Below are 26,776 nucleotides of genomic sequence, written 5' to 3' on the forward strand. Positions count from 1 at the left end.
AGAAGAGAAGCCAATACTCAATCCAAATCTAAAAGGAAAAGAAGGCTTCCTTCCTAGGGATTAAGGATGCTACTGACAGTCCGTTATTCACACAACACTCACTGAACGCTCCCATCCATCCACCTTCAACCCACTCATCCATTCAATAAACATTTATGGAGCACCTAGTATCTGACAGGTACAGAGAATCAAAGAGTGAGGACAAGAGCCCCTAATACGTATGAAGCTTCCACTCCAGCTGGAGAAACAAAAAAGCACAGAGCTACGAAACACGCTCTTCATCTCTTGGGGCTCAGGTAGGGGGACCCACAGAGAAGTGCACACGGGTACTCTTTCCTGCAGACACCTTATAAAACAGTGTGGGAAAACACAGGTTAAAAGCTTAGGATGGATGTCTGCCAAGTCCCCAGACTGTGAAAATAAAGGCAGAGGTATTTCTGCCAGGAGTCCAGTGGTTAGGCACATCTGTGCCGGGAGCAGTGAGAACCTTTTTAGCAGGTGCTGGGTCTTCTTTCTCTGACTCGGCATCATGACTCAGCTTCCTCTTGGAGGACAGCCGCCTGCGCTTCAGTGGGGATGGGGGCGCCGTAGCTGTAGCACTGTTAGGGTCCTTTTCATGAATCTTCATATGTCTGGAAAGAACAAACACACGTACACACAATGTGATTTAGCAAAAAACCGAGTTGGCTTATTTTTTTTTTTAACTTTTGGTATTATACGTTTAGGGGTTGGTATCTACATTTTCTTTAAGGTATGGGGTGTAATTTATACAGTGATTTCTCTCTTTTTAAAGCTTTATATCATCTCCCTGAACCCCTCCTTGAAGCTCTCACAAGTGCTATCCAAAAATGGTGCTCAGTGCTTTGCGGTCTGTTGGAAGACGTTCGTGAACTTCACGGATGCTAATGAGATAAAAGACCATCCGATTTGCCAGGTCTGCTTGTTCAGACAAAAGGTACTCTTTTCGGACACACAATGCTACAGAATAAAGAACTCCTAGATCTGGCCAGCTCCTAAATCAAGCCATCATTCTGCATCTGCCACCTCACAAATGCCAGTGGTATGTGTTCTCTTCTGCTTTCAGAGGCACGCTGGGGGTCAAATTTGAGAAGTGCTAACACACGAATGTCTGGAGTGAACCGGAAAGACTTTCTGTGCCGTTCATGATATTACATGGATTTATGGATTGTGAGAGTAGCAGGGGCAACGGGTTGAGTAAATTGCATGTTGCAATCCTGACATCTGCAGGGCCAGGAACACACATGTAAGAAAGCATTACACATAGTCTGTACCTCTGCTCCAAAAAGGGAGCTTTATAGGTGACCTGATTTAAATGACCTTACTTTATCCAGTTCTAAAACAAACACCCTGTGGACAAGGTCCCAAGGCCTATAAGGAGAGAAAGAGATTACAAAAAGACAGTCAGTCTCAATTTCCTTACTCTGTGACATCAAGGGTTTGGTTTTCCCAATGACAATCGTCATCACCATCATCATCTTTGGGGTTAAACTGTGCCAGATGGAAGAATGGAGACCAGCTTTTTAGAAATAGCTCTTTTCACAGGACTATCTTACTAGGGAAGCACTTAGGAAATGGGAAAGATGGCAAAGCTTTCATACGTGGTCTGGTCACAACTCTAGAAAGAAGTACAACTCAGCTCAGCTCCTCTGGGCTGTGCCTTCTTCAGAGGGGACAGGCTGGGGGAGGACAAGGCTAAGCAGCCTGTGAACCCCCAGCAGTGGCAGCAATGAAGGCGTGTGGGCCGACAGTGCAATGACGTGGCTGAGTGCGTGCCCACCCCCCCCCACAACCCTGCCCCACACTACCTGTGAATCCTCTTTTCTCTGGGTATGTGGGCGTGAGACCCTGGGTGCCTCCTGTTCCAGTTCTATACACATACTCTAGGAGGTGGAGGGCCCCCACACTCGCCCCTGTCTATCCCCCAGCCCACAGAGCCATCTACCAGCAGGCTAGATATGGCGTAGCCTCGGAGAAGATGGGCCTCAGGCCCAGCCTCTGTTCTCTGGGTGGGGGCTGGGGGATGTCAGTGTGGCGGAGTAAGCAGATCTAACGGGAGAAAATGGAAAAGCACACAGACAAGCATCATGCCCATGTCCACATAATTCCTTGCTAAGATTATCAGGGAAGGATGATTTATTATTAATTCTTGGTCACATAAAGCCTCAGGAAAGTTCTGGGGAACCAACTGCCCTGTCCTTTTTTTTTTTTTTAATGTTTATTTATATTTGAGAAAGAGAGAGAGCGAGTGAGCACGTGCAAGCAGTGGAGGGGCAGAGAGGGAGACACAGAATCCGAAGCAGACTCCAGGCTCTGAGCCATCAGCACAGAGCCTGACGTGGGGCTTGAACTCACAGACTGTGAGATTGTGACCTGGGCTTAAGTCGGAAGCTTACCAGACTGAGCCACCCAGGTGCTCCTACCAATAGCCCTGTCCTAAGTAGCCCTCCTCCCTCATTCCAAGGTGACTGGGATTTAGAGACCATCACTTACTATCAGCATTGAGAGGAAAAAAGGAAAGGGCTGGCAAGTTTCTTTTGATATTTACTGTATCGCATATTCCAATTCTAGAAGCGTAAAAAAATGTGTTAAAGCACCTAAGAACTAAGGAAGTATGAAAAATACTAAGATATGTAAATGAGTACCAAACCCTTTCAATAAATCACTCAAAATTAATTTAAAAACGAATACCTTCTCTACAGCTGACAGGTTACTTGTGCCCGGTAACACGAGGCCACAAAAAACCACAGAGAATACTGGAAATCTGAGACTGACAACTAACTGTAGGTGGCTCACTAGCTGAGCTCCACCTTTTTTATCATATGATCCGCACATTTACAGAGTGACCCTTATTATCCAGATCTGAGATTTGTGACGGAAGCAGTTTTCACAGAGCAGAGGATGAGGGACAGTAGTGGGCACGTGGTGAGAACCTATCTGGTGGGAAGTTTACAGATTCTCATTTCTACTTTGCAGAGGAGGCTGGTGAGGTGTGGAGAAGCTGACATGCCCGGGACCCTCCAACCAGGACAGACCCAGGTGTGCTGGCTTCAGAGTCTGAGCTTTGCCCCCTAGACTGCCTCCTAAGGCCAAGCCTCTGATTTGCATTCTGGACCACCGGAAGGCACCTCAGGGCTCCAGCCTGACCCTGGACACCTCCTCTCCGAGTGACCACAGCCCAAGGCCTAGCAGTTGGTACTGAGCTCTAGCCAAACGTCAACAGGAAAATGAAGGGGCCACTGGTCAGAAACAGATCATTCCCCACCTCCGGTTCTGCCTCTGTCTTATTCTGAAAAACTGGGGCTGCCCTTGAACTTCACTGCTGCTACAGGCAGGAAGAGGAGACCAGATCAAAGCAGTCTCAAGGGCTTGGTGGCGAGTACACCTTTGCTGAACACGTCGACCCACTCCAGTTCTCCGACTGAGGACTGAGCCCGTTGGAGCCGCAGGTTCAAAGCTCAAGTGTGCTCCTTTATTCCAGGGTTACATCTCTGGTTGACAAGACATGGGGAGTTTCCAATCTGCCCATTCAGCCAACAAGGTGACCAACAGCTGTGGGCTCATAAACTCCATTCAGTCAGTAGTTCAGCTGCCAGAGCTGGGGAGCTTCAGCCATTTCTGAAGTTGGATGTGACCTGCAGTTAAGACTCTCCCCAACCTGACCCCTTCCCTTCTGCTCTGGCCTCTGATAGCAGGAGTGGCAACATTAACTGTCCACTTCCTCCTGAACACTCACAGGAAGTGGGGCGTGTCACCAACAGGAGCCAGTAATGGTCTCTTCCCCACAGAGCGTGGCCAAGAGAGGAAGGCTGGGGGCGGGGAGGGGCAAGCCTGCATCTCTTCTTTAGAAGGCTTGGGTTTGTTTTTCTCATTTCCATGTACCCTGAGGATCAGTAAACAACAACGGACCTCAGAACTGGTGGGGAGTTGAGATGCTCTCAGAACTGGCGGGGAGTTGAGATGCTCTCTCTCCAGCCTCCCACTCGGCTGGAGAGATTACCATTGCATTCTGCTCGAACACTTGCCGCCAACCAGGACTTCTCTGTTTTTTAGCGATGCTAATTGTTACAGCCATCTTTCCCATGTTGAGTCAAAAATCCCATCCTTCTTTTAAACGTCCATCTATCTATCCTCCCAGGGCAACATCGAATCGGTCTACATTCTCTTCTAGATGGCAGCTCTTCAAATATTCACGACTGCAGTGTTTCTCCAAAGTTTCTCTTCCCCACACTGGACAATGCCAGCTCCTTCAGTGGGCTCCCTCAGGCTCTGCTCTCAACTCTGTTGACTGATACTGGTCACTACTAACCCTGGGATGTGCTCCGGTGTGCGGACATCCTCTGTGCCATGTTGGATCAGAAGGAACGGCAACTGATGTGGTGTGAGGGTTCGGTGATGTCACACCCTCACTTCCAACTAAGATCCCTGTGACTTTGTCACTCAAACTGCCATCGAGGCATGTCTCCACCACGCTACACTTGAGGATTACGTCTTCTTTTTTGTTTTGTTTTTTGAGAGAGAGAGTGAGAGAGCTGGGGAGAGGCAGAGGGAGAGAGAGCATCCCTGGCAGGCTCCACACTCAGCATGGAGCCCAACGTGGGGTTTGATCCCATGATCCTCAGATCATAATCTGAGCCAAAATGGGAGTTAAACGTTCAACCGACTGAGCCACCCAGGTGCCCTTAATTTACATCTTTTGAGCAGTTGTCTTTTCATTTTCCAGAGTGGCAGGGATGAGAAATATGCAGTCTTGGTGTGGTTCAGCAAACTGCGTCTCTCACGCATTGCTAAGGGGAGTAAAAATGTTAACAACCTTTCTACAAAGCAGCTGAGCAACAGGGAGCAGAATTTTAAATATGTGTGCCCTTTCTCCAAGTAATTCCACTGCTAGAAATTTGTCTTGAAGATTAAGAATTGAACAAATGTGGGGGCGCCTGGGTGGCGCAGTCGGTTAAGCGTCCGACTTCAGCCAGGTCACGATCTCGCGGTCCGTGAGTTCGAGCCCCGCGTCAGGCTCTGGGCTGATGGCTCGGAGCCTGGAGCCTGTTTCCGATTCTGTGTCTCCCTCTCTCTCTCTGCCCCTCCCCCGTTCATGGTCTGTCTCTCTCTGTCCCAAAAATAAATAAAAAACGTTGAAAAAAAAAATTTAAAAAAAAAAAAAAAGAATTGAACAAATGTGCACAGATTTATGCACAAGGATTCATGTGTAACACATGGATAGATGTGTTGCAAAAACACTTCTACAGGATTTTCCATCTGCTGGTCTTGTATTTTAAAGTGACCTCCCTGATTTCCCTCTTGCCCTTCTCCTGTGCCTTCTCTACACAGCAGCCAGAGTGAGTGTCTAAAACATGGATCATATCATACCACTCCACTGCTTGAATGCCTCTGACAGCTCCATTCCTAGAATTAAATCTGGCCTGTGCCCATTTCTCAGACCTCATATGTTGGCGGCATATTCTGACCCCAAGGCCCTTTCAGACACACTAGCTCTCTCTGGGTTCCTCAAACTCATTCAACTAGTCTGGTCACAGGGCTGCTCCACCCCAGAACTCTAGGGCTGGTGCGGGTCATTCAGGTTTCACGGCAAGTGTCCTACCCCATTCATGCAGAGGCCCTCGAGCCCACTACCCAGTTTTACCTTCCTCACAGAACATACCAGAAACTGAAAATACCATGTATTTCAACTTGTTTGACCATCTCCTTGGCTTCCATTGAAAATAAGTTTCAGGGTGCCTGGGTGGCTCAGTCTGTTAAGTGTCTGACTTCGGCTCAGATCATGATCCCATGGGTCATGGGTTTGAGCCCTGCCTCAGCCTCTGTCTTGACAGTATAGAGCCTGGAGCCTGCTTCAGATTCTGTGTCTCCCTCTCTCTCTGCCCCTCCCCCACTCCTGCTCAGTCGGTCTGTCTCTCAAAAATAAACATTAAAAAAAATAAGTTTCATTATAACCTTGTCTCTCTCCTTCTCTGCACTAGCGCTGGTGGCTATCTAAGTATCTGCCAGATGGCTGAATGGCTAGACAGATGAATGCATGAAGTATAAGCAGAAAACCTGTCCAGTTGCAATATCACAACAACACGTCCTCAGCTTCCAAGATACCGTCACAATTAATTACCTTACTAGGGTTTACTGTGAACAAACTTGATATGAGATCGTATAGCAAACAGTGTTATAGTAAAAGTGCTTGAACAAAAAACACTGAAAGATGAATACTGAAGACACACATGAATCTCTCCATTATTGGTATTAATCTGTGTTTCTGCATTCAAACCTTCATCTACATTCACAATAAGCTTTTTGCATAAAATTCTAGAATTTTCCTTCAGTGGCATGTCACTTCAATAGTAGAAATCCTGCCACACCATGGTCTACAGAAAAAATTTTATCAGAATTCTTCAAGGATTCGAGTGAAGTTTTCTCCATTCATAACACCCGGGGGTGAGGAGGGGGCTAGGAGGGTTTCTATAGTAATGAACAAAAACAAATATTGCAGATTTTTTCTTTTTAAGTAGAAAAAAAATCTCCCTACTTTCTAGTACTGATAGGGGCCTACTTTGAATTTTGACATGGAGGCTGATTTTCAACTCAAATATGCTTGTAAATGTAATTTTCTTAATTTTTTTAAATGTTTATTTTTGAGAGACAGTGTGCCAGTGGGGGAGGGGCAGACAGCGAGGGAGACACAGAATCCAAAGCAGACTACAGGCTTTGAGCTGTAAGCACAGAGCCTGACATGGGGCTTGAACTCACAAACTGTAAGATCATGATTTGAGCCAAAGTCGGAAGCTTAACCGACTGAGCCATCCAGGTGCCCTATAATCCTTTGTTTTCTAAGACGTAAGGTGTAAGAAGACCCATTTTAGCTAGGGTGGGCTGTTGGTAAGAATACTGAATATATCGCGGCTAAAACAAATACATCTTATACCAGAGCTGAAACGCCAATCTAGGAACTCAGAGGAGACAGACCAATTCCTAAAGCATATCCTTTTCTTCCTCCCTGAACTTCCTCGTTTCCAGCTCCAAATACAGTAACTTTCGGTTAACCTTTCTTAGGTATGTTAAGCCTGTAGATCTGGAAATGAAGGTGCACTCTTACCGCTGAAGCACCGCCTTGCTCTGAGAAGCAAGCAGGAATGTGGGAAGAAGATAAAGCAAATTCGGGTGCAGTAGAGAGACCAAGTAACGGCAATGAAGTCTTGGGGGTGGTCTTGAGCACTGAGACAGTTCAGATATATCCTGGGTCTACCATTCAATAGGCAGGGAGATTCCACAAATTTCTACATCTGTAAAATGGGGACAAAACTGCCGGTCTCAAGCTGTGGTCCTCCAACCAGGAGCAATGGCATTGGCCAGGAGCCTGTTACAAATACAAGTTCTCAGGCAGACTCAGAGACTCTGGGCCAGGGTCCAGCACCCTGGGTTTCCACAAGCCCTCCAGGTGGTACTCATGCCTGCTCAAGTGTGAGAACCACCGGATCACAGTTAAATTCTCTTCAACTCTTCATCCTGGTCACAGGCTTGGTTAACTGCCTGGCTGGGATGTCACCATCTTTTGGATATAAGCCTTAGGCCGCTCCCAGGCTCACGCTGCAAAATACCCGCAGACTCTGCACAAGTTTATCGGGCACAAACACATAAACCAAAAACGTGATGAAACTTAACATTCTCAAAATTATTTTGGGGGTAAAACCCTTTAGAAAACTCTCAACAAGTGTGAAGGATCACCCCGTGGAAGGTGTCCTCTTGGCAGGTCTCAGACACTGTTTACACTCTGCTCTTAGAGAATTTGCCTCATTTACCTGAAGAAGCGCAAAGTTCAGGCAAGATCTAGACCTTTCCAGGATTTGCTAACTTCTCCTGCTTAATTTCCACATAAATTTCATTAATCCGGGAGCTGAATTATTAGGTCCTCTGAGCAAATGGCATTAATAGGAAGGTCACTCTTTCAGTACACAACACAAACCAAACACAAACAGCGCTCAGCCCTGCGGGGGGAGGGGGGCCCTCCAAACTGCGTCAACAGGCTCCAACAGGTTTTTGCAGCCTGATTACAGATTCCCCATTCCTACCAGTGCTCGCTTTGCTTTTCCAACAGTCTTATGAGAACCAAAAGAAGGATGAATGAGATTCAAAAGCATCCCTGCTCCACAACCTACATTTGAGGCCAAAGAAAAGCAGGTCTCCCTAACAGATGGACGGGGCAGGAGTTTAAGGGTGGATAGCTGTGAGTGTCGCCTGAGTCCATCCAGTCCTGTGCCAGTCCGCGAGGAACCAACCATGCGGCTCCCCGTGGGGTTCCACCTCTGAGCCACCTTCTAGTAATCCGGGTGTTGTTCAGGTTCAGTCATGCTGATCCAGGAGGCAGGTCTTGGCAGCTGTGCCTGGGTGTGGAGGAAGATCTGACGATGGTGGGTGTAAGCAGCCTCGTGGACTGAAGACAGCACTTTCAGAAAAGTCTAGAAGTCAAACTACTGTGAGGTGTGCATCTCAGAGAGGCGTTTCCCGGCGCTCCTCAGGCTGCCTGTGGGAACGCTGGCTGCAGGCTGCTCTCGGTGCTCCCGAGACGCTCTCGCTGAAGTGCCCGGATGCTGCACCACCCCCTCCCCGCCCCCCGCAGGCCAGCTACACCCCACGTCACACCACGTCCTCGATAACGGCAGTGTGACTCGAGGAGGGTGCGCCTGAGTCCTCACGCAAAGTTTCCTCCTGCTGCATCTGCCTCTGCTCAGGGGCAAACAGATGAGCGCGGTGACTTTAAAGACCACATCCCACGTCAGGGTTTTTCCCACAAGCTCCCATTCCCCTGCAGCAGGGGGATGCGCACCCCAAAAGTGGAGAATCTCTCTCATCCTGCGGACTGCAGCCTGGCATGTGGGTGGGGCCAGCGTAAGCAGAAATCGAACTGTATGAAAAGTTAAGGGATCTCCATTGAAAGCAGGGGGTGCTAGAGGTTCAGGTCCTAGTTGCTCAGTGCAGTTGCCTTTGGACTCTACCTCCACTGCTCCTCGGCCCACAGCTGCTCCCCAGTCCAGACTCCGGGGTACTGTTCTGGCTGACCCCCAATTGCTGCTCTCCTGTCTCTGGGTTCCCCTGTAGTGGTAGAGAAGGAACTTCCTTCTCCATCCTGATGTCATGCAAAAACCCAGTACAAACACTTCCTCCTTGACGGACAGAGCTGGGTTGCCATGCCTGAGGGATAGCTTTCCCTGAGTGTCCCCCACCTCCCAGCCATCTTTCAGGTGGGAGAGAGGTAACCTTCTGGCTACCACATTCCTTTTCCCCTACTTCCCTACTGATATTGGAAGCCGCTGACTTCAGAACAGAGTCGAGGTACAACAGTCTCCAGTTATTGATGGTTTACTTAGAAAACAGAGGGCCCTTCACTGCTCCTTCCTCCTCTCCTGAGGTTCAGATACGGTGTAGGGGAGCTTGGCGGTTGGCCCATGTACATAAATACCAACCTCTGCAAAATCTTTATTCTAGACCTTGTTCCTAACCAGGTTCTTTAGATCAGTATACCCTAAACCCTCTTGTACTTTTTATTCCCTTTGCCTGCCCTTGTTTTGCTAAAATAATTTATTTGGTAGAATGATCTCCATACCCTATTTGGCTCCCTGGATACCTATGTATAATACCCACAAAGACACACAGTGCATAGTTCAGTATAAAATCACGGATTCCTTAAAAACAAACAAAAGACCTCAAAGTTTGGATGTGTTGACCTCTGTCTCACCCAAAGAGAACTCTCATTCACGCAGAGCTACAATTAGTCAGCCTGGGCTGTCCCTATATTAATCCAGGAAATGATAAGCAGAAAGTCACCGCTTTCCCACCTGACAGTCCTGTACGTATTTCAGGCAGCCGCCATGTTGTAGTGGACTCTTCCCCTTCTCTGGGCTAAACACCCTCCATTCCTTCCACCACCACCCCTCCCCAGATGGCCCAAGACCCCAATCCCAGGACAGACTCCTGTGTCTATGGCCTTAGGTAAGGAAGCCCCATCTGAAGTTGGCATTCCCAGCATGGCCCCATCAGCCCAGAGCCATTCCCTTTGAGGGAAGCAATCACCACTGCCTCCACCCCCACCCTGCAGAGAATGCCTTTCCGCAGAAAAGGGCTAAAAAACCATAGACAAAGCAATCCCCCATTCTAACTGTCACTGACTTGAAACATGGTCACCCAGACCCTTTTCTTGCTTCAGCCCCGAAGGGAGTTCGCTTTAGCTTTCTTTCTTAAAGACGGCAGAACCCAGTTATTCACATCCTTTTTCTTTTTGCAGAGGAGGAAGAGATGACTATCTCCACAATGAGGTAGTGCCAACTCACTGTTCGCTACTCCTCAGCCTCTTCCAAAAGAGGAACAGGAAATGCTTAGGCTGGGCTGTTTGAGATGGCCCGCCATATGCCGAAGAGGGAAATGGAAGCTGTTGGTGGTGGGTACAGAGAAGACGCATGGTGGAAAGTCACCACCACTTAGGGGATGCCATAATGTATTCTTCAGGGGCCAGGGGGAAACAGCTAAGAAGGAGAAGGGTACCAAGATCAGGTTGTGTCCCATGTGAGAGAGGAAAAAAAAAAAATGAACATAAATGAATCCAAAGAGAAAGGTCACCTGCAAAAAACAGCCAGGCAACACAGCCCCTTGTCCATGACCGCAGAAGTTCGGGGTCACCTTGAATCTCAAATGGGATGAATGTGGTATACACGGGCCTCTGCCTGCCAGAGGTGACACAAGTAACCAAACGATGTGCTGCAAGGGACAGTGGCACGCTGCCTGATCAACGGGGGCCCAGGAAGAGAAAGAGCCTGGGAAGGAAGGTCCGAGATTGGCTGACAATCTTAGCTGAACCTGTAACATCGCAAACCTCCATTTTCCCGCCTGTAAAATTACAACAGTCCTCTCGAATGAGCTGGGTTATATAACCACGAAGAAGAATTAAGTGCTGACGTTACATACCAATGCCTATTATGCAACCGAGTCTCTGGTGTAAGGGAAATACAAAATCTCTCCCCATGGAAGACCAACAAGCTCTCCATCAACCCGAAGTCCTGAAAGCAGCAGAAGAGAAAGGCTCTTTGGTTTGGTGTGTGTGTGTGTGCGCGCGCACACACACACACACTCACACATGCCCAAGGGCAGGCGAGTAGGGATTCAGTGTGATAAATACCCGTGCGAAGATTTCTGGGCTGCTTGTTCCCTTTTTAGTAGGGGTATGTGTTGAGGGGGGCGGTACGGACAGAATTTGCTGCTAATCACCTTCCTTAACAAATCAGAAAACGTTGACAGTGAGTGGGCACGTTTCGATGTTTGCTAGCACCAGCTTGTTCAGCCCAAACAGGTTGGACAGGTTAAATATTTAAACAAAGACGGAAAAATGCAAGGTATAAAGCACGAGGCACAGGTTTAAGTTTGTGCTCTTACCGCTTGCAATCAGGCTTGCTTTCCTCCTCCCCTCTGCTACTTTGATATTATACAAGTAAGTGGGGACACACACTCACGATCTGTTCCCCATTGTCAGGGCATCAGCGGAGGGCAGGGTGGGCGGGGAGAAGGGGGTGTGTTGAGGTCCGGAGCAGAGGACGGCCCCCCACTCCTCATCCTACCCCCAGCAAGCACATACCTTACCTTCCATGACCTAATTCCTAGCTCTCACAACTGCCAGGTCGTTCAAGTGTAGGCAAGCACGGATGCTCCAGAATTTGATGCCATTCACCACTTTTACCTGGTGCAACTGAGCTTTCAAAATATTTCAACGAGATATGTCAAGAACACCGTGGTGCCTGCCTTCAAGAGAAACTTCTTTTGTGTCTGCTCAAATCTCCAAAACAAATACCACCTCTGCCAAAACAGAAGAAAGCCTGAATTATAAACATTAGCATCTAGCCTGCCGAACGATAGTGAACTACTTAATTATGAAGCATATCATAAATCTGAGAAACAGTGATAGGATGAAAAAGGCTTTCACATCCCCACACATGGCAGAGTTTTACGAGTGAGCTCTCTTTGATATAACTGAACTTGACCTGGTCCTTCTGGAAAAAATGCCGAATAAAAAGGGAGCACCAGCCACAAGTACATTTTTCAAATATTCTTTCAAAAAAATTAAGCTATGCTCATTGTTAAGGGGTATTAGAAAAGAAAAAACAAACACAAAGTAGCAGGGAAAATGTTCTAAAGAATGTCAGTCAAACATGAAACAGGTTTCACAAGAGACTGTCAGTTGAAAGGGGTCAACTCAGCTTTGCTATTTTCTTATGATTTTTATTTTAATGGAGGAATAAAATTCTGTGACAAATCACTCTGACCTGTTCTTTTTCTCAGAGTGGTAGTTTGCTGCTATTTGCAGATTTCTAAAATGTAAAGTAAGAATTCTGAAAAGAACCACAGACTCTCATCAAATAGTATAAACACAAATCCACGCGAAAAACAGAAAAATACCACAGAAAAAGCAATGCTCCCCAAAAGCAGTGTTCAAATAATAATGAGAATTTACACAATTAGGAGAAGAAAATTCAGGCGTATGGCACACAGCTGCTCTACAAAATACCGCTCTCAGACTGTCAGGTTCTTAGATCGCAGCTTATGGTACCCTCGTGGTTGAAGGTCAAGGTCTCTCTTCCTGGTTTTGTAAACACACATGCTCATGGGCATGCGGAAGGAACTGGGGGGTTAAGTTTCCGAAGGGAGAAGAGAGAGGCAAAGGAACCACAATTTGTCGAACACTTATGTGAGCCTGGGGCTTGGGTATACATTACAGCATTTATTCTCATCATAGCAGACTCTGAGAGTAGAACGTTGCCCCATTAAAGATGAAGACATGGAGGCTCTCTTTACCATTCCACAGAGCATCCTTTATCAGCACCAGCCAGAGAGGAAGGAAGAGCTCTCAGAGGACACACGGAGAGGCCGCCTTTATACAAACCACTACTGACGTTAAAATAAAAGTGTACAGATTTCAATTCCAGACAATGAGATGTAAAGAAAGGCTATAAAAGTGTTTAAGTGTAATCAAATAATAAACTCACTTGGTGAAAGCTTAATAATGCTACCGGGGGAAACTGGGAACTTGGACATTCTGCTGCGATACGCAGATTTGTGAACGTTCACTCTCGAGGGGAAAATTCTGGGCCTCTTAATGATGTGGGCTCTTGAAGAGAATGAAAAGCATATGAAGAGGCATGATCAGGGAACCAAGTATTACACTTCCGTGATTTTTTTTTTCTAGTTAAAAAGAAAAAAGTTTTAATAAAGCTTTTGAGACTACACCCAAAGTATGTGTGACTATTTCTGTAAACACAGTACCACACAGATGCAAACTGCCTTGATATCCAAGTATGATTATCATGAAACCACCAGATATTCACCGAACAGCACCAAACGTAAGGGTCCTATGTCCAGCACAGTTCATACATTCTCATTATGCTGTGTACACACCATTAAAATCTCCACAAACCCCTCAACTGTCTCAGTGGAACTGACTATGTTAAGATCTCTGAGCACCCCCGAGAGACACTCTCTTCTGATTTCTTTCCTCAAGGGGAAGATACTTAGTTGTAGACAATTGAAACGTCATTATATAATAATTGTTTCCTTCTTTTTAATAGAAATAGGTTAAAAAAAAAAAAAGTTCACACAGTCCTGGGTAGGATGACCCAGATTTTTATCCTAGAAATTATTTCTTCCCATGTCAGACGATACCTTCCTTCCTTCAAAGGAATCTGTCAGGGGAGTCAGTGAGTACCTGGTGATTAAGACTTGTTTCAAGATGGGACTAGCTGAGCCTCCAAGTGCCCACCTCCACTCCGGAGAAGCAGCCAGTCCCAGAACTAGTCATAGGGTGTCCTCAGAAACTCGTTTTTACCATGAAAGAAACTCACAGGGCCCTTCCTCTTGCTGGGCTCTGAGGGTAAAGAAGTGACTGTCCCCTTCCAAGACACTGCCCTACCTCTGTTCCTTCTGTCTTTAAATGCTGGCCACCTGTTTAGATACCCAAGTTCAGTTGTGCATGCCAAGGGCTGGCTCCACCTAAGTATCCGAGAGTAGTGAGCTAAATTCAGAGCCTCCACGGCCTCATTTGTCATGGGGCAGGGTCACATTTCTGTACTGCGAACGTTTTCTTCCAGCATAATAGGAACACATAAGCCTCTGTTCCTGAAGACTGTCCATTATCCAGCGGCATCCTCAGGGTCTATGTCTCCTGCACTTAGCAACAGAAAAAGTCGTTCCCGTTGCAGTAGGAAATAGAGCCTGTGCCCAAATAACTAAAGGACACTCCAGGCATTTCGCTTCCTCATCTTGCCCCTTCCACTGACATGGCCAAAATGCAGACACATGCCTGCTCTTCGGAGAATGAATGAAGAAGCTGGTTAGGAAAGCCCAGTCCTGCTGGGGTCTTTGGTATGTCTGTAACGTTAACACAAACTCCACAACTCTCTTTATGGCTTTGAAGTCTCCACTTTGTAAAATGAGCAAAGTGGAAACTAATTTCCTATTTTCTCAAGGCAATTACATTCTGGCAAAGGAAAAACACCCATTTTGGAGGTAGGATTTCTTCCCAAAGGAGATCTACTTCTATCTTCTCTTTCAAATATCATCATTTCTGCATAGCTCTGAAGTCCAGCACTTTCTGGAAAGTTTTGCAAATCGCAAAGCTCAATGCCCTTTTTCCTACATCGAGCTCTCCCGGCGGGTGTGCTCTGGCTCAGTTTCCCAAGTTTGTTTTGGAAGACAAGTACTGCTCAATCCAAATTTTCAACGTGGGAGCAACTGATAAAGAGTTGGGGGAAGTTAAAAGTTGGAGCCGCGGTGATCTTTCCGTGATGCGTGTTTTGCACTTGATGCAGCCTATTATTCTGCTTGGAAACTAAGCTGTGGTCAGACGGTTTGGGACGAAGGATTTCGAAACCTCAAAAACACGAAAGTCCGCAGACAGGGAAGCGGCAGCTTGAACAAGTGTACCCGATCTGGTAACAGATTGACACGGTCTCTTGCTTATGCGCTGAGGCTCCCCTCCTAAGACTAAGGAAACGCTACCAAAAGATTGACTAGTCTTATAAACAAAGGTAACTACTGCATCATCCTAAAATGACTAGCGGCCAAAGGAAACAGAATGAGTTGCTTCATAAAGTGGGTGGCGACAGAGTGCCTCAATGTCGGTTAAGAACAACCTGAAATTGAAAAGGAGTAGTTCCTGGGGTCTGGGTTGCGAGATGTACACGGAGGACCTCTGAGTGCGGCAGCAACCAGAGTCTGGGATGGAGCCCAGATCTGCCCTCTACAGCAGCCTGCTCAACACTAACCACTGGGAAGGCGAGGCTTATCTGGAAGAACGTGTACATGTGGAGATAGGCATCACCTGCGCACATGCAGATGCCCTTTGGAGCAGGAGGCGGAGGGAAGGTGAAATCTGTTCCTAAATGATACCGTGTGCCAGAATCGAGCCTTGGGGAAATGGATCTAGAAAGCCACACCACAAGGAATCATGTCATAGCAGGGGTCCTACTGAATCTGCACCCCTCAGGGGAGAAGCTGAAAATCAGACCCTGAAACTGACACAGAAAAGGAGGGCCTCGTTGTCAACAAGACAGAATGGGACACATGGGGGTGGTGCGAGCGCCCAGCACTCAGGGGGAAATGAATGCAGGCCAGGGGGTCTTGGATCACTCAGCGGGGCGTGGGCCCCAGAGCCCCCACAGATGAGCTCCTGGCTTTCCCTGATCCCAACCAGTGCCACAGACGTGGGAAGCAGCAGCAAAAGAAGGAAAATGAGAAAGGAGGAAAAAGAGAAAAAGAACTTCCGTCTTCAGCATCAAACTCATAGTCGACTGACTTCCTTCCATACTCTGAAAATCGAGTGAGGATACAGCTCCTCAAAACGTGGGTTTTCGCTGTTCTTTTTAATTCCTGCACACACGCGTCCCAGGGCAGCTCTGGTCTCTGATTAATGAAACACAGGTATGTGCTCAGGGGAGATCACAGCTCACCATTTGAGTCTCACGTTCTGGAACAGATCCCTGGGACAAAGAAGTCTAACTCCACTCTCTCTAACACATTTTTTATGTTTTCACATTTTTATAATTTTTTTTTCCCAAAAGTACGGTTTCACCAGCAAATGAAAGTGGTAATGACTGTGATTGATTACCACAAACTGAAATGTTCTTTTAACCTATTATTTGCAATTTTCTGCAGAAAAGGCAAAATAAATGTGGTATGATGAACTCAAATATTCTAAATGTTAAATTACAGATTCAGTGTGTAGCAAAAAGAAAACAAAAATAAAAGCAACCTCTTGATTTATTTTCTGGTATTATAGGAATGCTTACTTGGCATACTGTCTGTCCTTCAGTGGCAGTAGGAGAGCAACATTGGTGACCACTGATAAACATCCTAAGTGCTCTGCATGTATTAATTTGTGAATCCCCACAGTTTAGCCATAACACTGGTACAGGTATCACGGCTTTCTATGGATGAAGTAATCGAGACACAGAGAGGCCAAACAACTTCTCTAGGGTCACACAGCTAGGAGTGGCACACGCTTCACAGAGTATCACAAGTGTGCTTTCAGCTCCAATAATACAAACTCAGAAACATCCCCCACCCACGACATTTCCATGCTGCACTGTTATCCTTCGAAATGCTTTCACAAACATTGCTGCATTTGAGCATAAGTTCTCAACGAGGTCTTCCTATGCCATTCTGTTAAAGTGTACACAAATTAAGAGATTCCTGTGGCGTCCTGCAGATTTAGGCCTAGAACTTGGCCCACAACAATTAGTCCTCCGCTCCCAATCAAGATGACTCACGATAAATAAAATCAGTACAAAATCCAAAATTAGCACAAACATCCCTAAGGCCTGCTTGAAAAAAAAAATATTTATAAACAATAGTTTACAAACAAGTCCAATATATGCTGTTTACAAATAAGAACTGTATCTTAGGATAATATCAAGGGCTGAGCTATAAAAAATTGAGGATCATTTCTAAATCTACCCATGTATACCAAACAAAAAACCGTCATAAAATCCAATAAAAGGCTATCCCATGCTCACTAAATAAAGTGACTGAAATAACTTGGCTGAAATAGTTTAACGTTAAAAATACAGTTGACCTTTGAACGATGGGGGTGTGAACTATATAGGTCTGCTTATCTATAGATTTTTTTGGTACAGTGAAGTACTGTAAATGTATTTTCCTTATGATTTTTTAAAGTGTATTTTTATTTATTTTATTTTAGAGAGAGAGAGAGAGAGAGAGTGTGTGTGAGCAGAGGAGAGGGGCAAAGAGGGAGAGAAGATCTTAAGCAGGCTCCATGCTCAGTGCACAGCCCAAAGTGGGGCTCGATCCCACCACCCTGGGATCATGACCTGAGCTGAAATCAAGAGTCAGATGAACAACTGAGTGAGCTGCCCAGGTGATGCCCCTCCTTATGATTTTCTTAATCATGTTTTCTTTTCTGTAGCTTACTTTGTTGTAAAAATATAGTATATAATACATACAACATACAAAATACATGTTAATCAACATATATGTTTATGTGCTCAGTGAGGCTTCCAGTCAACAGCAGGTTATTAGTAGTTAAGTTTTGGGAGAGTCAGAAGAGTTGTGTGATTTTTGACTGACTGGCGGTTGGCACCCCCAACCCCTGCATTGTTCAAGGGTCAACTGTAATGCTCTACGAGAGCATGGAGCTGCTTTGGGGGTGGGTGAAAGAGTGCTTTTTTCTAATATAAAAAATGATACAAACACTATTATCAATTCTTTCTCATAGTCATTACAAGCATGGCCACTAAGCCCACAGCCGACATTCAAGTCTCAACCTTGGCTGTTACTCTGATCCCAAGCAAGTTTCCTCATGCAAAATGGGATAGCAATTCCACAAACCTTACAGGTAGAGTGCATAAAAAAAATTGGCAATCGACAAGGAAAGAGAAAATGTGAACAACATATAAACCAGCTAGACCTCCCGGCACCTCCAGAGGACACACCAAGCAACAGCAGAACGAACATTCTGGTTCGAGACACGGGCCATCCTCCAGGACAGACCATATGCTAGGCCATAAAATGAGCCTCCAGAAATTTCAAAGGATTGAAATCATACAAAGGATGTTCTCCAACTACAATGGTATGAAATTAGAAATTAATAGCAGAAAGAAATTTGGGGATTCGCAAATATGCGGACGCTGAACATTCTGAAATAACCAACGGGCCAAAGAAGAAATCACAAGGGAAATTAGAAAATACTTTGAGATGAATGAACAAGGAAACGCAAGATATAACTAAAGAATGCCTAAAAAGAGATTTATAGCTGTACATGCCTGTGGTACAAAAGACGTTCTCAAATCAATATCCTCACCTTCTACTTTTAAACGCTGGAAAAAGAGCTAGCTACCCTAAAGCACATAGAAAGAGGGAAATAATGTAGAGTGGGAAATTAATGAAACAGCAGAAAAGCAACAGAGAATAAAACTACAAAATCAAAAATTGTTTCTTTGAACATCTCAATAAAACTGACAAATGTTTAGCTAGACTGACTAAGGAAAAAAAATAAAGACGCCGCAAGTGATTGGTATCAGGAATGAAAAGAGGGGGCATTACGACTCAGGACAGAAAGGCCTATAAAGGGAAAGTGAACAACTGTAGGCCAACCAATAAGATAATTTAGATTAAATGGCCAAATTCCTGGAACGGACACAAACGACGGAAATAGACTCAAGAAGAAACAGAAATGTGAAACAGACCGATCACAAGTAAAGAGGCTGAATTAGTAATTTAAAAACTTCTCAGAAAGAAAAACCCAGGTGGCTTCATTGGTGAGTCCTACCAAACTCTTAAGAAGAATTAACACCAACAAACTCTTCCAAAAAACAGAGGCAGACAGAATACTTCCCAACTCACTCTGCGAGACTAGCAGTAGTGCCCAGACAAGGACTCATAGGAATCGACAGACCAATATCTCTTATGAATATAGGCAAACGTCTTGTAATAAAATACTAGCAAACCCTGTCCATCAACATGTGAAAATGACCGTACCAAGTGGGATTCATCCCAGGAAGGAGGCTGGTTTAACATACAAAACAGAACACAAGAAAGGTAAAAAATAATCAGACCATCTCAATAAATGCAAAAAAAAAAAAAAAAAAAGGCGTTTGACAAAATCCAACCCCCTTTCACGATGAAAGTGCTAGGTGGACTGGGACTGAAAAGAACTTCCTCAAACTGATAAAGGGCATTTATGAAAAACCCATAATGAACACCATACTTAATGGAGAAAGACTGAATGCATTCTCCCTAAGAACAGAAATAACACCAGGGTGTCCGTTCTCTTCACTTCTATTTAACACTGCGCTGGAGGGGCCAGCCAGGGCTAGCAGGCAAGAAAAATAAGGCATCCAGATTAGTTTCGAAGGAAGAAGCACACTGTCTCTATTTGTAGGTGACATGATGTCATATACAGAAAATCCTAAGGAATTCACCAAATAACCATTAGAATGAATAAACAAGATCAGCAAAGTTGCAGGAAACAAGAGCAGTACAAAATGTGAGTATTTCTATACACCAGCAATGAACAATCAAAAACACAATTCTAGGGGTACCTGGGTGGCTCAGTCGGTTAAGTGTCCGACTTCAGCTCAGGTCATGATCTCTCAGTTCGCAGTTCGAGGCCCATGTCAGGCTTTGTGTTGACAGCTCAGAGCCTGGAGCCTGCTTTGTATTCTGCGTCTCCCTCTCTCTCTGCCCCTCCCCTCCCTCTCTCTCAAAAATAAAGATTAAAACAAAAACAAAACAAAACAATTCTAGGGGCGCCTGGGCGGCTCAGTCGGTTAAGCGTCCAACTTCAGCTCAGATCATGATCTCACGGTTCGTGAGTTCAAGCCCTGCGTTGGGCTCCTGGAGCCTGCTTCGGATTCTGTGTCTCCCTCTCTCTCTCTGCCCCTCCCCCGCTCGCTCACGCGTGTGTGCTGTCTCAAAAATAAATGTTAAAAAACAAAGCAAAACAATTCTACTTCCAATACTGTAAAAAAAAGGACACTTAGAAATTAATTAACAAAATAAATACAAAACTTGCACTTTGAAAACTATTTAAAACACAGTTGACAGAAATCTATTAACATGTAATAGACATAAATAGAAGTATCTCAAAGTTTTAACACTGGTAAGAGGATAATACCTCCAAATTGATCTACGTACTTTATAAACCCTATGCCAGCTGCCTTTTGTGTGGAAATTGACAAGCTGTTCTTAAAATTCATACAGAAATCCAAGCAACCCATAGTAGCCAAAACAATCGTAAAAAAGACCTAAGTTGGAGGATTCACATCTCCCAGAAAGTTGCGGTAATCAATACAGTGTTAGGCCTTGGGGTAGACATGAAGACATATAGATCAATGAAACAGAACTGAGTAGCGAAAAAAATCCTTCCACTGATGGTCAACTGAATTTTGACAAGAGTGGCCAGACCATTGAATGGGGGAAAGAAAAGCCTTTTCAACGAAGTGCCAAAGACTAAAGTTGGACCCCTTCTTTACACTATACTCAAATATTAACTCAAAACAGATCACAGACTTAATATAAGAACTACAATTATAAAACTCATGGGATTCCACTTCACACCTAAGAGGATGGCTTTCATGAAAAAGACAGGCGGTAACAGGTGTTGGCAAGGATGTGGAAAAGCTGCAACCCTCACACTCTGCTGGTGGGAATGTAAGACGATGCAGACACTTTGGAAAACAGTTTGGCAGGTCTTCAAAATGTTAAACATAGAGTTACCACATGACCCAGCCACTTCACTCTGAAGTATCTGCCCAAGAGAAATGAAAACCTATGTTCACACAAAAAGACTGGATGAGAATGTTCACAGGAGCATCATACATAATAGCCAAAGAATGGAAATGACTCAGATGTCCACCAATCGATGAAGAGATAAATAAAATAAAATATGGTAGATCCATACAATGGACTATTATTCAACAACAAAAAAGGATGAAGCACGGATATGTGCTATAACATAGATAAATCTTAAAAACATAATGGTAAGCAAAGAAGCAAGTCACAAAAGGCCACATGTTAGAGTACACAAATCCAGAGACAAAAAGTAGATTAGTGTCTTCCTAGGGCTGGAGGGTGGGGAGTAATGAGAAGGGACTACTGATGGGTATGGGGTTTCTTTTACGGGATGATGAAAATGGCCGAATATTGATTGTAGTGATAGCTGCAGAACTCTGTGTATATACTGAAACACACTAAATTGTACGCTTTAAATGGGTGAAATATATGGCATATGAATTATATCTCCTAAAGATGAAAAAAAAAAAAAGCAAAGTGTCGAGCCCAGTGCCTGATGCACACAGTAACTGTAGCTTTAACTATGGTTATTTATAAGATGCATTGTCTGATACATCACTGTAGAAGGCAGTAACTATTTACAGATGTGCTTGACATGTGCCGTATTCAATCACAGATGCTGTCCCCAAATGGAAATTTTCCCAGTCAGAAGTGACTGGGCCCAAGACCAGAGAGGTCTCGTGGAGAATCATCAACAGTGAGCGCTAAGGGCCAGCGCAGCCTCAAGGACAGTAATTGTCACTAATGTGCCCCACTGCCCTCTCCATGGGAGGTTCCACTGGGCATGGGTCTCAGGAAGAGGAAGCAGGGAAACCACCCAAGAAGGAAATAGGCAATACCCAGGAACAGATTTTGAGAGGGCAAATATGTAAGGGACAAAGGACTTCTTTTTGGGGGGGGGGGGGGGGGAGAGGATAGAAGGACCAGGCAAAACAAAACGGCAAAAGAAGGTAAACTGATCCTGATGGGCTGATCACGGTGGTAAAAAAGCAAAAAGCCAAAATGTAAAAAAGAATACTAAAAAATGGTGATGGTATTTATTGACCTCCTTCTTCCTGCCCAAAAACACTCCCAGAAGGAGATGAGGGGCAAAGAGGACTGAAATTTACATGGAAAGAAAAAAAGTAAAATACTTTGTAAAAATCCTTTAAAATATTGATACCTTTTGTAAAGTCACACTATACATCTTCCTTCCAGTCCAGACTGAGAAATCCACAGGCTTTGGATTCCTGCAGCATTACTTAGAAATGCAAACAGTAATGACAGATAACATTCACGGAGTGCTTGCCATGTGCCTTGACTGTGTGCAAAATTCATGATCTCCTCACCCTCACCCCACTCCAGTGAGATGGTGGATACTATTAAAAGGCTCGTTTCAGTGAGGACGAAAACGAGGTACAAAGGTTAAGAAACTTGCTCAAGAATGGAAAACTTACAAGTGGCAGAGTGAAGATTTGACACCGAGTGCCTAATTCCAAAAGCCAGAGATCTATTACTATTACCAGTATGTCCCAAGTACACCATCAGTGGTTCATAATACGGTTTTAGGTAGAATAAACTGGCCCATTTCCTTTTAGTATTGGTATATAATTAAGTATCAATTTCACAGTAATGCTGTAAAGTGTTCTTTGGGAAAAAACGTGTTAAAAAAAATAATGGCGGGGAGGGGAGGGGTGGCTAGTCAATTTTTAAAAAGCAGAGCAGCGTGATGCCTGGAAAGGAAATATAGAAAAGTAAGAATAGTCTGGTTTCTCTGAGAAGGTGATATTTTTTTGAGTCCCTTTAAAAACTTTCCCTAGAGTCTTGATGTTCCTAAAATGTTTGTGTAAAACAGGAGCATTTAAGGGGCGCCTGGGTGGCCGGCTCATCAGTTAAGTGTCGGAGTCTTGATTTCATCTCAGGTCATGGTCTCACAGTTTGGGAGTTCGAGCCCAGCATCAGGCTCTGTGCTGACAGGGTGGAGCCTGCTTGAGATTCTCTCTCTTTCTCCCCTTCTCTCCTGCTCACACTCTCTCTCAAAATAAATGAACATTTTTTAAAAAAATGAGCATTAAAAAAAAGTCTTTTTGTTCTAACCCCTCAAACCATATGTAATCATTCTATAAAGTTTATTTTCTATTGGTTTTGTCCCACACAATTTTAATATGCTCACCACGGGGCTCTCTCCCACTTCTGAGTGAGCTGCTTTTCTCCCTCAGGAAATAAATTCCTGACATTTATCAGATCTTCTTTTTCTTCATTTTATCCCATCTTATCCTGAAGTTCTAAGACCAGGCCATCTCACTATTTATTCAAAAGCCCCAGAAATTTTTCGCAAGGAAAAGAGCTGCAGGGAATCTGGGAGACATATGCAAATAGATTTTTAAGAGGCAAGGGTTACCGTGCTATTCCTTGAGGGCTCCTCAGTATCTGATAAGCTGCCCACCTCTGGCACCCAAACAAAGAAACTCCAATTGGCAGAGGGGGAAGGACTCTGTGTTTCATCCTGAGGATCCCCAAAGGCCAAAGACCTCGCCCAGGTACTTCTGTTTCCCATGGCCAGACACGTCCCATACACTGGAGAGAATGAGCACATCTCTCCGACTTCTCCATGCAGTGCACAGATCCTGAGAGTTTGGAGGCAAGTCCCCTGGTGGCTCAAAGGCCACTTGACTTTCTGTCAACTTCCAGAGGCAAAGGCCGCCCTCACCCACCTGTGCATGTTCCCATTGGTGGTAAAAGACTGGCCACACACAGTGCACTTGTAAGGCCTCTCGCCAGAGTGCACCAGCATGTGGCGGTCCAGGGAGCTGGCCGAACTCAGTGACTTCCCGCAGATGCTGCACGAATGGTCTGCCCCTCCAGTGTCCGTGTTGTGCTGGGGAAAGCAATCATCACATTGGTCACTTGAGAAGGTGGGTCAAAGCTTGACAATTATGAAATGCAAATTAAGAGCTTTATATAAAAAAAGAAAAAAAAAAACAGCAAAGCTTCTCTGATATTTTTTTTTGTTTGTTTCATTTTAAATATCTTCCCAAATGTCAACATCTACCAGGAACACAGGCAAATAACTATCCTGTGTGATCTTCTTCCACTTTCGTGTTCCAGTTTTGGAAAACACTTCTGCAAGGCCCAGAGAGGGGTGGGGTCTCTGCAGGCCTTTCTTGGGGACACACATAGATGGACTGACCACATACATTAACATGAGCAGAAGGACTCTCAACTATGAAGCTAACGTGAAATACGGTCTTTGCATTAAGGCAACATCCATTCTTCAAGTTTGCTGACTCAGTCTTGCTGTCAGGGAAAGAGAACTGAAAACTGCACAGTTTAGAGTTCTAGCCTCTGAAATACATTAAGAAGGAACATTTCTCTCCAAACCCAAGTTACTTAATGGTATTATTCCTCAGTGCCATGTTATGATTTTAATATTGTCAATCCTTCTCACTCATATGCAGAAGAAAAAAAAAAAACGAGCAAGGGAAAAAGAGAGAGAGAGAGAGATAGACAAACCAAGAAACAGACTTTTAACTTTAGAGAACTGATGGGTTACCAGAGAGGAGGTGGGTGACAGATGGGGGAAAGAGATGATGGGGCTTACCGAGTGCCTGTGTCATGATGAAAAAATAAATAAAATGAAAAAAAAATTATCCATTCCCACTCCAAAAATATATATATATTTCCAAACAAAAAAATATACATATATATATACATATACATATATATATACATACATATATATATGTATATGTATATATATATACATACACACATGTATGTATATATGATTAATCCTTCTTTGTTCTCGATTCATCCATAGTCTGTCATCAATTTGCCACACCAGGCAAGGGAGAAGGATAAAGGTCATAATATAGAAGCCAAAAGAAATGCCAAATGAATAAATTTCCTGCCGCATGATGTAAGTTTATAGCAGTATGAAGGCTTGGGATCTATCTCTACAATCTCACTGTGCTGTGAGGAGGTTTGGTTCAAACTGATGAGTCATATGATGAAAAGTCTTCTGTTCGATGTGGTCATTTTAGCTAGATGTTTGCTAACTTCTGAAAAGGTATTCTGTGTTGACCAGGGATTCTGTCACGGTAACACGGACCTGCAAAAACTTATTTCATAACCACCCCTTGAGATTATTAAAATATTAAATCTGAATTAAGCTCAGCCACAATGCATCTGCTAAGATCAAACTGCCCTCTCTTAATGAAGAAAGATTTCTAATACAAGTATGAAATCGGCAGCAAACCTGACGGATGTGCATAGTTAGCTGATGCTGTGTAGTGCAAATCTTTTCACACAGGGGACAGTTATAGGAAGACTTCTCCTCTTTCGTTTCCTGCAAAGACATAATACAAGGGAAAATCAAGTTCAACTCACACAGTAAGCCAGTGCCTCTTGTTCCTGTCGTAAGCATCTGTGTCTCAAAGAGCCATAACAATAAATCACAGAGAGCATGGTCTCCAGAGCCTGTCCAGGTATGAGCTTGGGTAAGTCACAGTCCTTGTCTGCCCTCAGTTTCCTCATGTGTAAAGTGGGAGAAAATAACGGCATCTCCCAGACCGTGCTGTGATGAGGATTAAATCAATGAGCACATGTTAAGCACTGGAATAGTGCCTGGTACAGGCTAAGTGCTCCATAAATATCAGTGTTCTTATTAAACACCATTTAATTAATCATCAGTGCCAACAAAAAAAACAAGGATCAAGTCACAGCAGAGGTAGAAACGGAATAGCTCTCTCCCCAAGCCCCACCTATGTGGCTCCAGTCACTACTCCTGAGCACACAGGAGAGGCAGTGAAGTTCTCCTCCCAACATGACAAGGCTTCCGTGCCCAGCTGTGTGCCCCACAGGCATCGACACGCCCCTCTTACTTGCTGCTTGCACCTGCTTGACACCGCTCATCGATAATCAGTAAGAATGCTGTCCTTTTCCAAACTGTGATGGGGGAGCACACCCGGGCTGACGCCTTCCACAGAGGGTGACAAAAGAACCAGATCACTACTTGGCAAGGTGGCTCATTTTATGTTCCCTCTACACACCCAGGACAGGCTGCCTTCAAGCAATAGATTTTTACCTTTCTAAGGAAAAGGACGAGCTCCCTCACTAGCCATGTGGTATGGTTCCTTTCTCCAAATAATTCATGGAGAGCTGCCCTGGACGTGCCCCCTCACCCACATGGTCCCCGGTCTCTGCCCTCATCTCCCAAAACCAACAGGATCAAGGCATGGATATCTCGCCCAGGAATCTGAAATGAGGATGCTTAGAGACTGAGATCAGTGGGTTTCCCACTGATCAGCAGAATCACCTGCGCAGATTTCTGAACGACATAGTTCTAGACTAGACTCCTGGCATGCTGATTCAGAATGGGGGGGGGTGTACCCCAGAAATCTGCTCATTTCTCAAGTTCCCCAGTCATTGTTCATATGCACCCAGGTTTGGGGGTGACTAAGTTACTACCACAAGTGATCAGGAACACCTGAATTCAAAGTTCATGTAGTCCTGGGGCTGAGCTGAGCACTGGGGCGAGCCCAAGCCATGACAATGCAGCTGGGGAGGACGTGGGTGCTCACGGAAGTGGGAGACCAGGTAGCCTGAGATAGGGGGCGGCACCATCTGCCAGGCTGGACCCTCAGACTTCTTTCAACAGACCTGTTTTTACTTGTACTCATCTGAATGAGTTTCTGTTCTTTGCAAATAATGCCCATCCTTGAACACTTACTATGCGCTAAATGCTACATATAGAAATGTCACAACCACGGTTACAGATCCCATTTTCTGGATGAGGAAACTGAGGTACAGAGAGGTAAGTAACCTGTCTCAAATGAGGAAACCATGAAGTAGGAGACCCAGGATTAAAACTCAGGCCGGCTGCTCTCCCAGCCCATGCCCAGTTTAGGGCATGACTATGCTACACAAGTCT

The 26,776-nt window shown here is 44.9% G+C and overlaps 1 protein-coding gene across 7 annotated transcripts in view; it reads right to left on the bottom strand.

Annotated features, from left to right (window-relative positions):
• Nucleotides 1-26,776, bottom strand: part of RREB1 (ras responsive element binding protein 1) — a 183,528-nt gene that overhangs the window by 37,520 nt on the left and 119,232 nt on the right. For all 7 annotated transcript variants that reach the window (XM_058733096.1, XM_058733099.1, XM_058733100.1 and 4 more), the window contains 3 exons: nucleotides 25,103-25,192; nucleotides 23,559-23,722; nucleotides 488-632 (listed from right to left, as the gene is read on the bottom strand). In XM_058733096.1, coding sequence (XP_058589079.1) covers nucleotides 488-632; nucleotides 23,559-23,722; nucleotides 25,103-25,192 — 399 coding nt within the window. The remainder of the gene's footprint in view (nucleotides 1-487; nucleotides 633-23,558; nucleotides 23,723-25,102; nucleotides 25,193-26,776) is intronic.

Source organism: Neofelis nebulosa, chromosome 6 (assembly GCF_028018385.1).
Source record: "Neofelis nebulosa isolate mNeoNeb1 chromosome 6, mNeoNeb1.pri, whole genome shotgun sequence".
In the NCBI taxonomy this organism is placed as follows: Eukaryota; Metazoa; Chordata; class Mammalia; order Carnivora; family Felidae; genus Neofelis; species Neofelis nebulosa.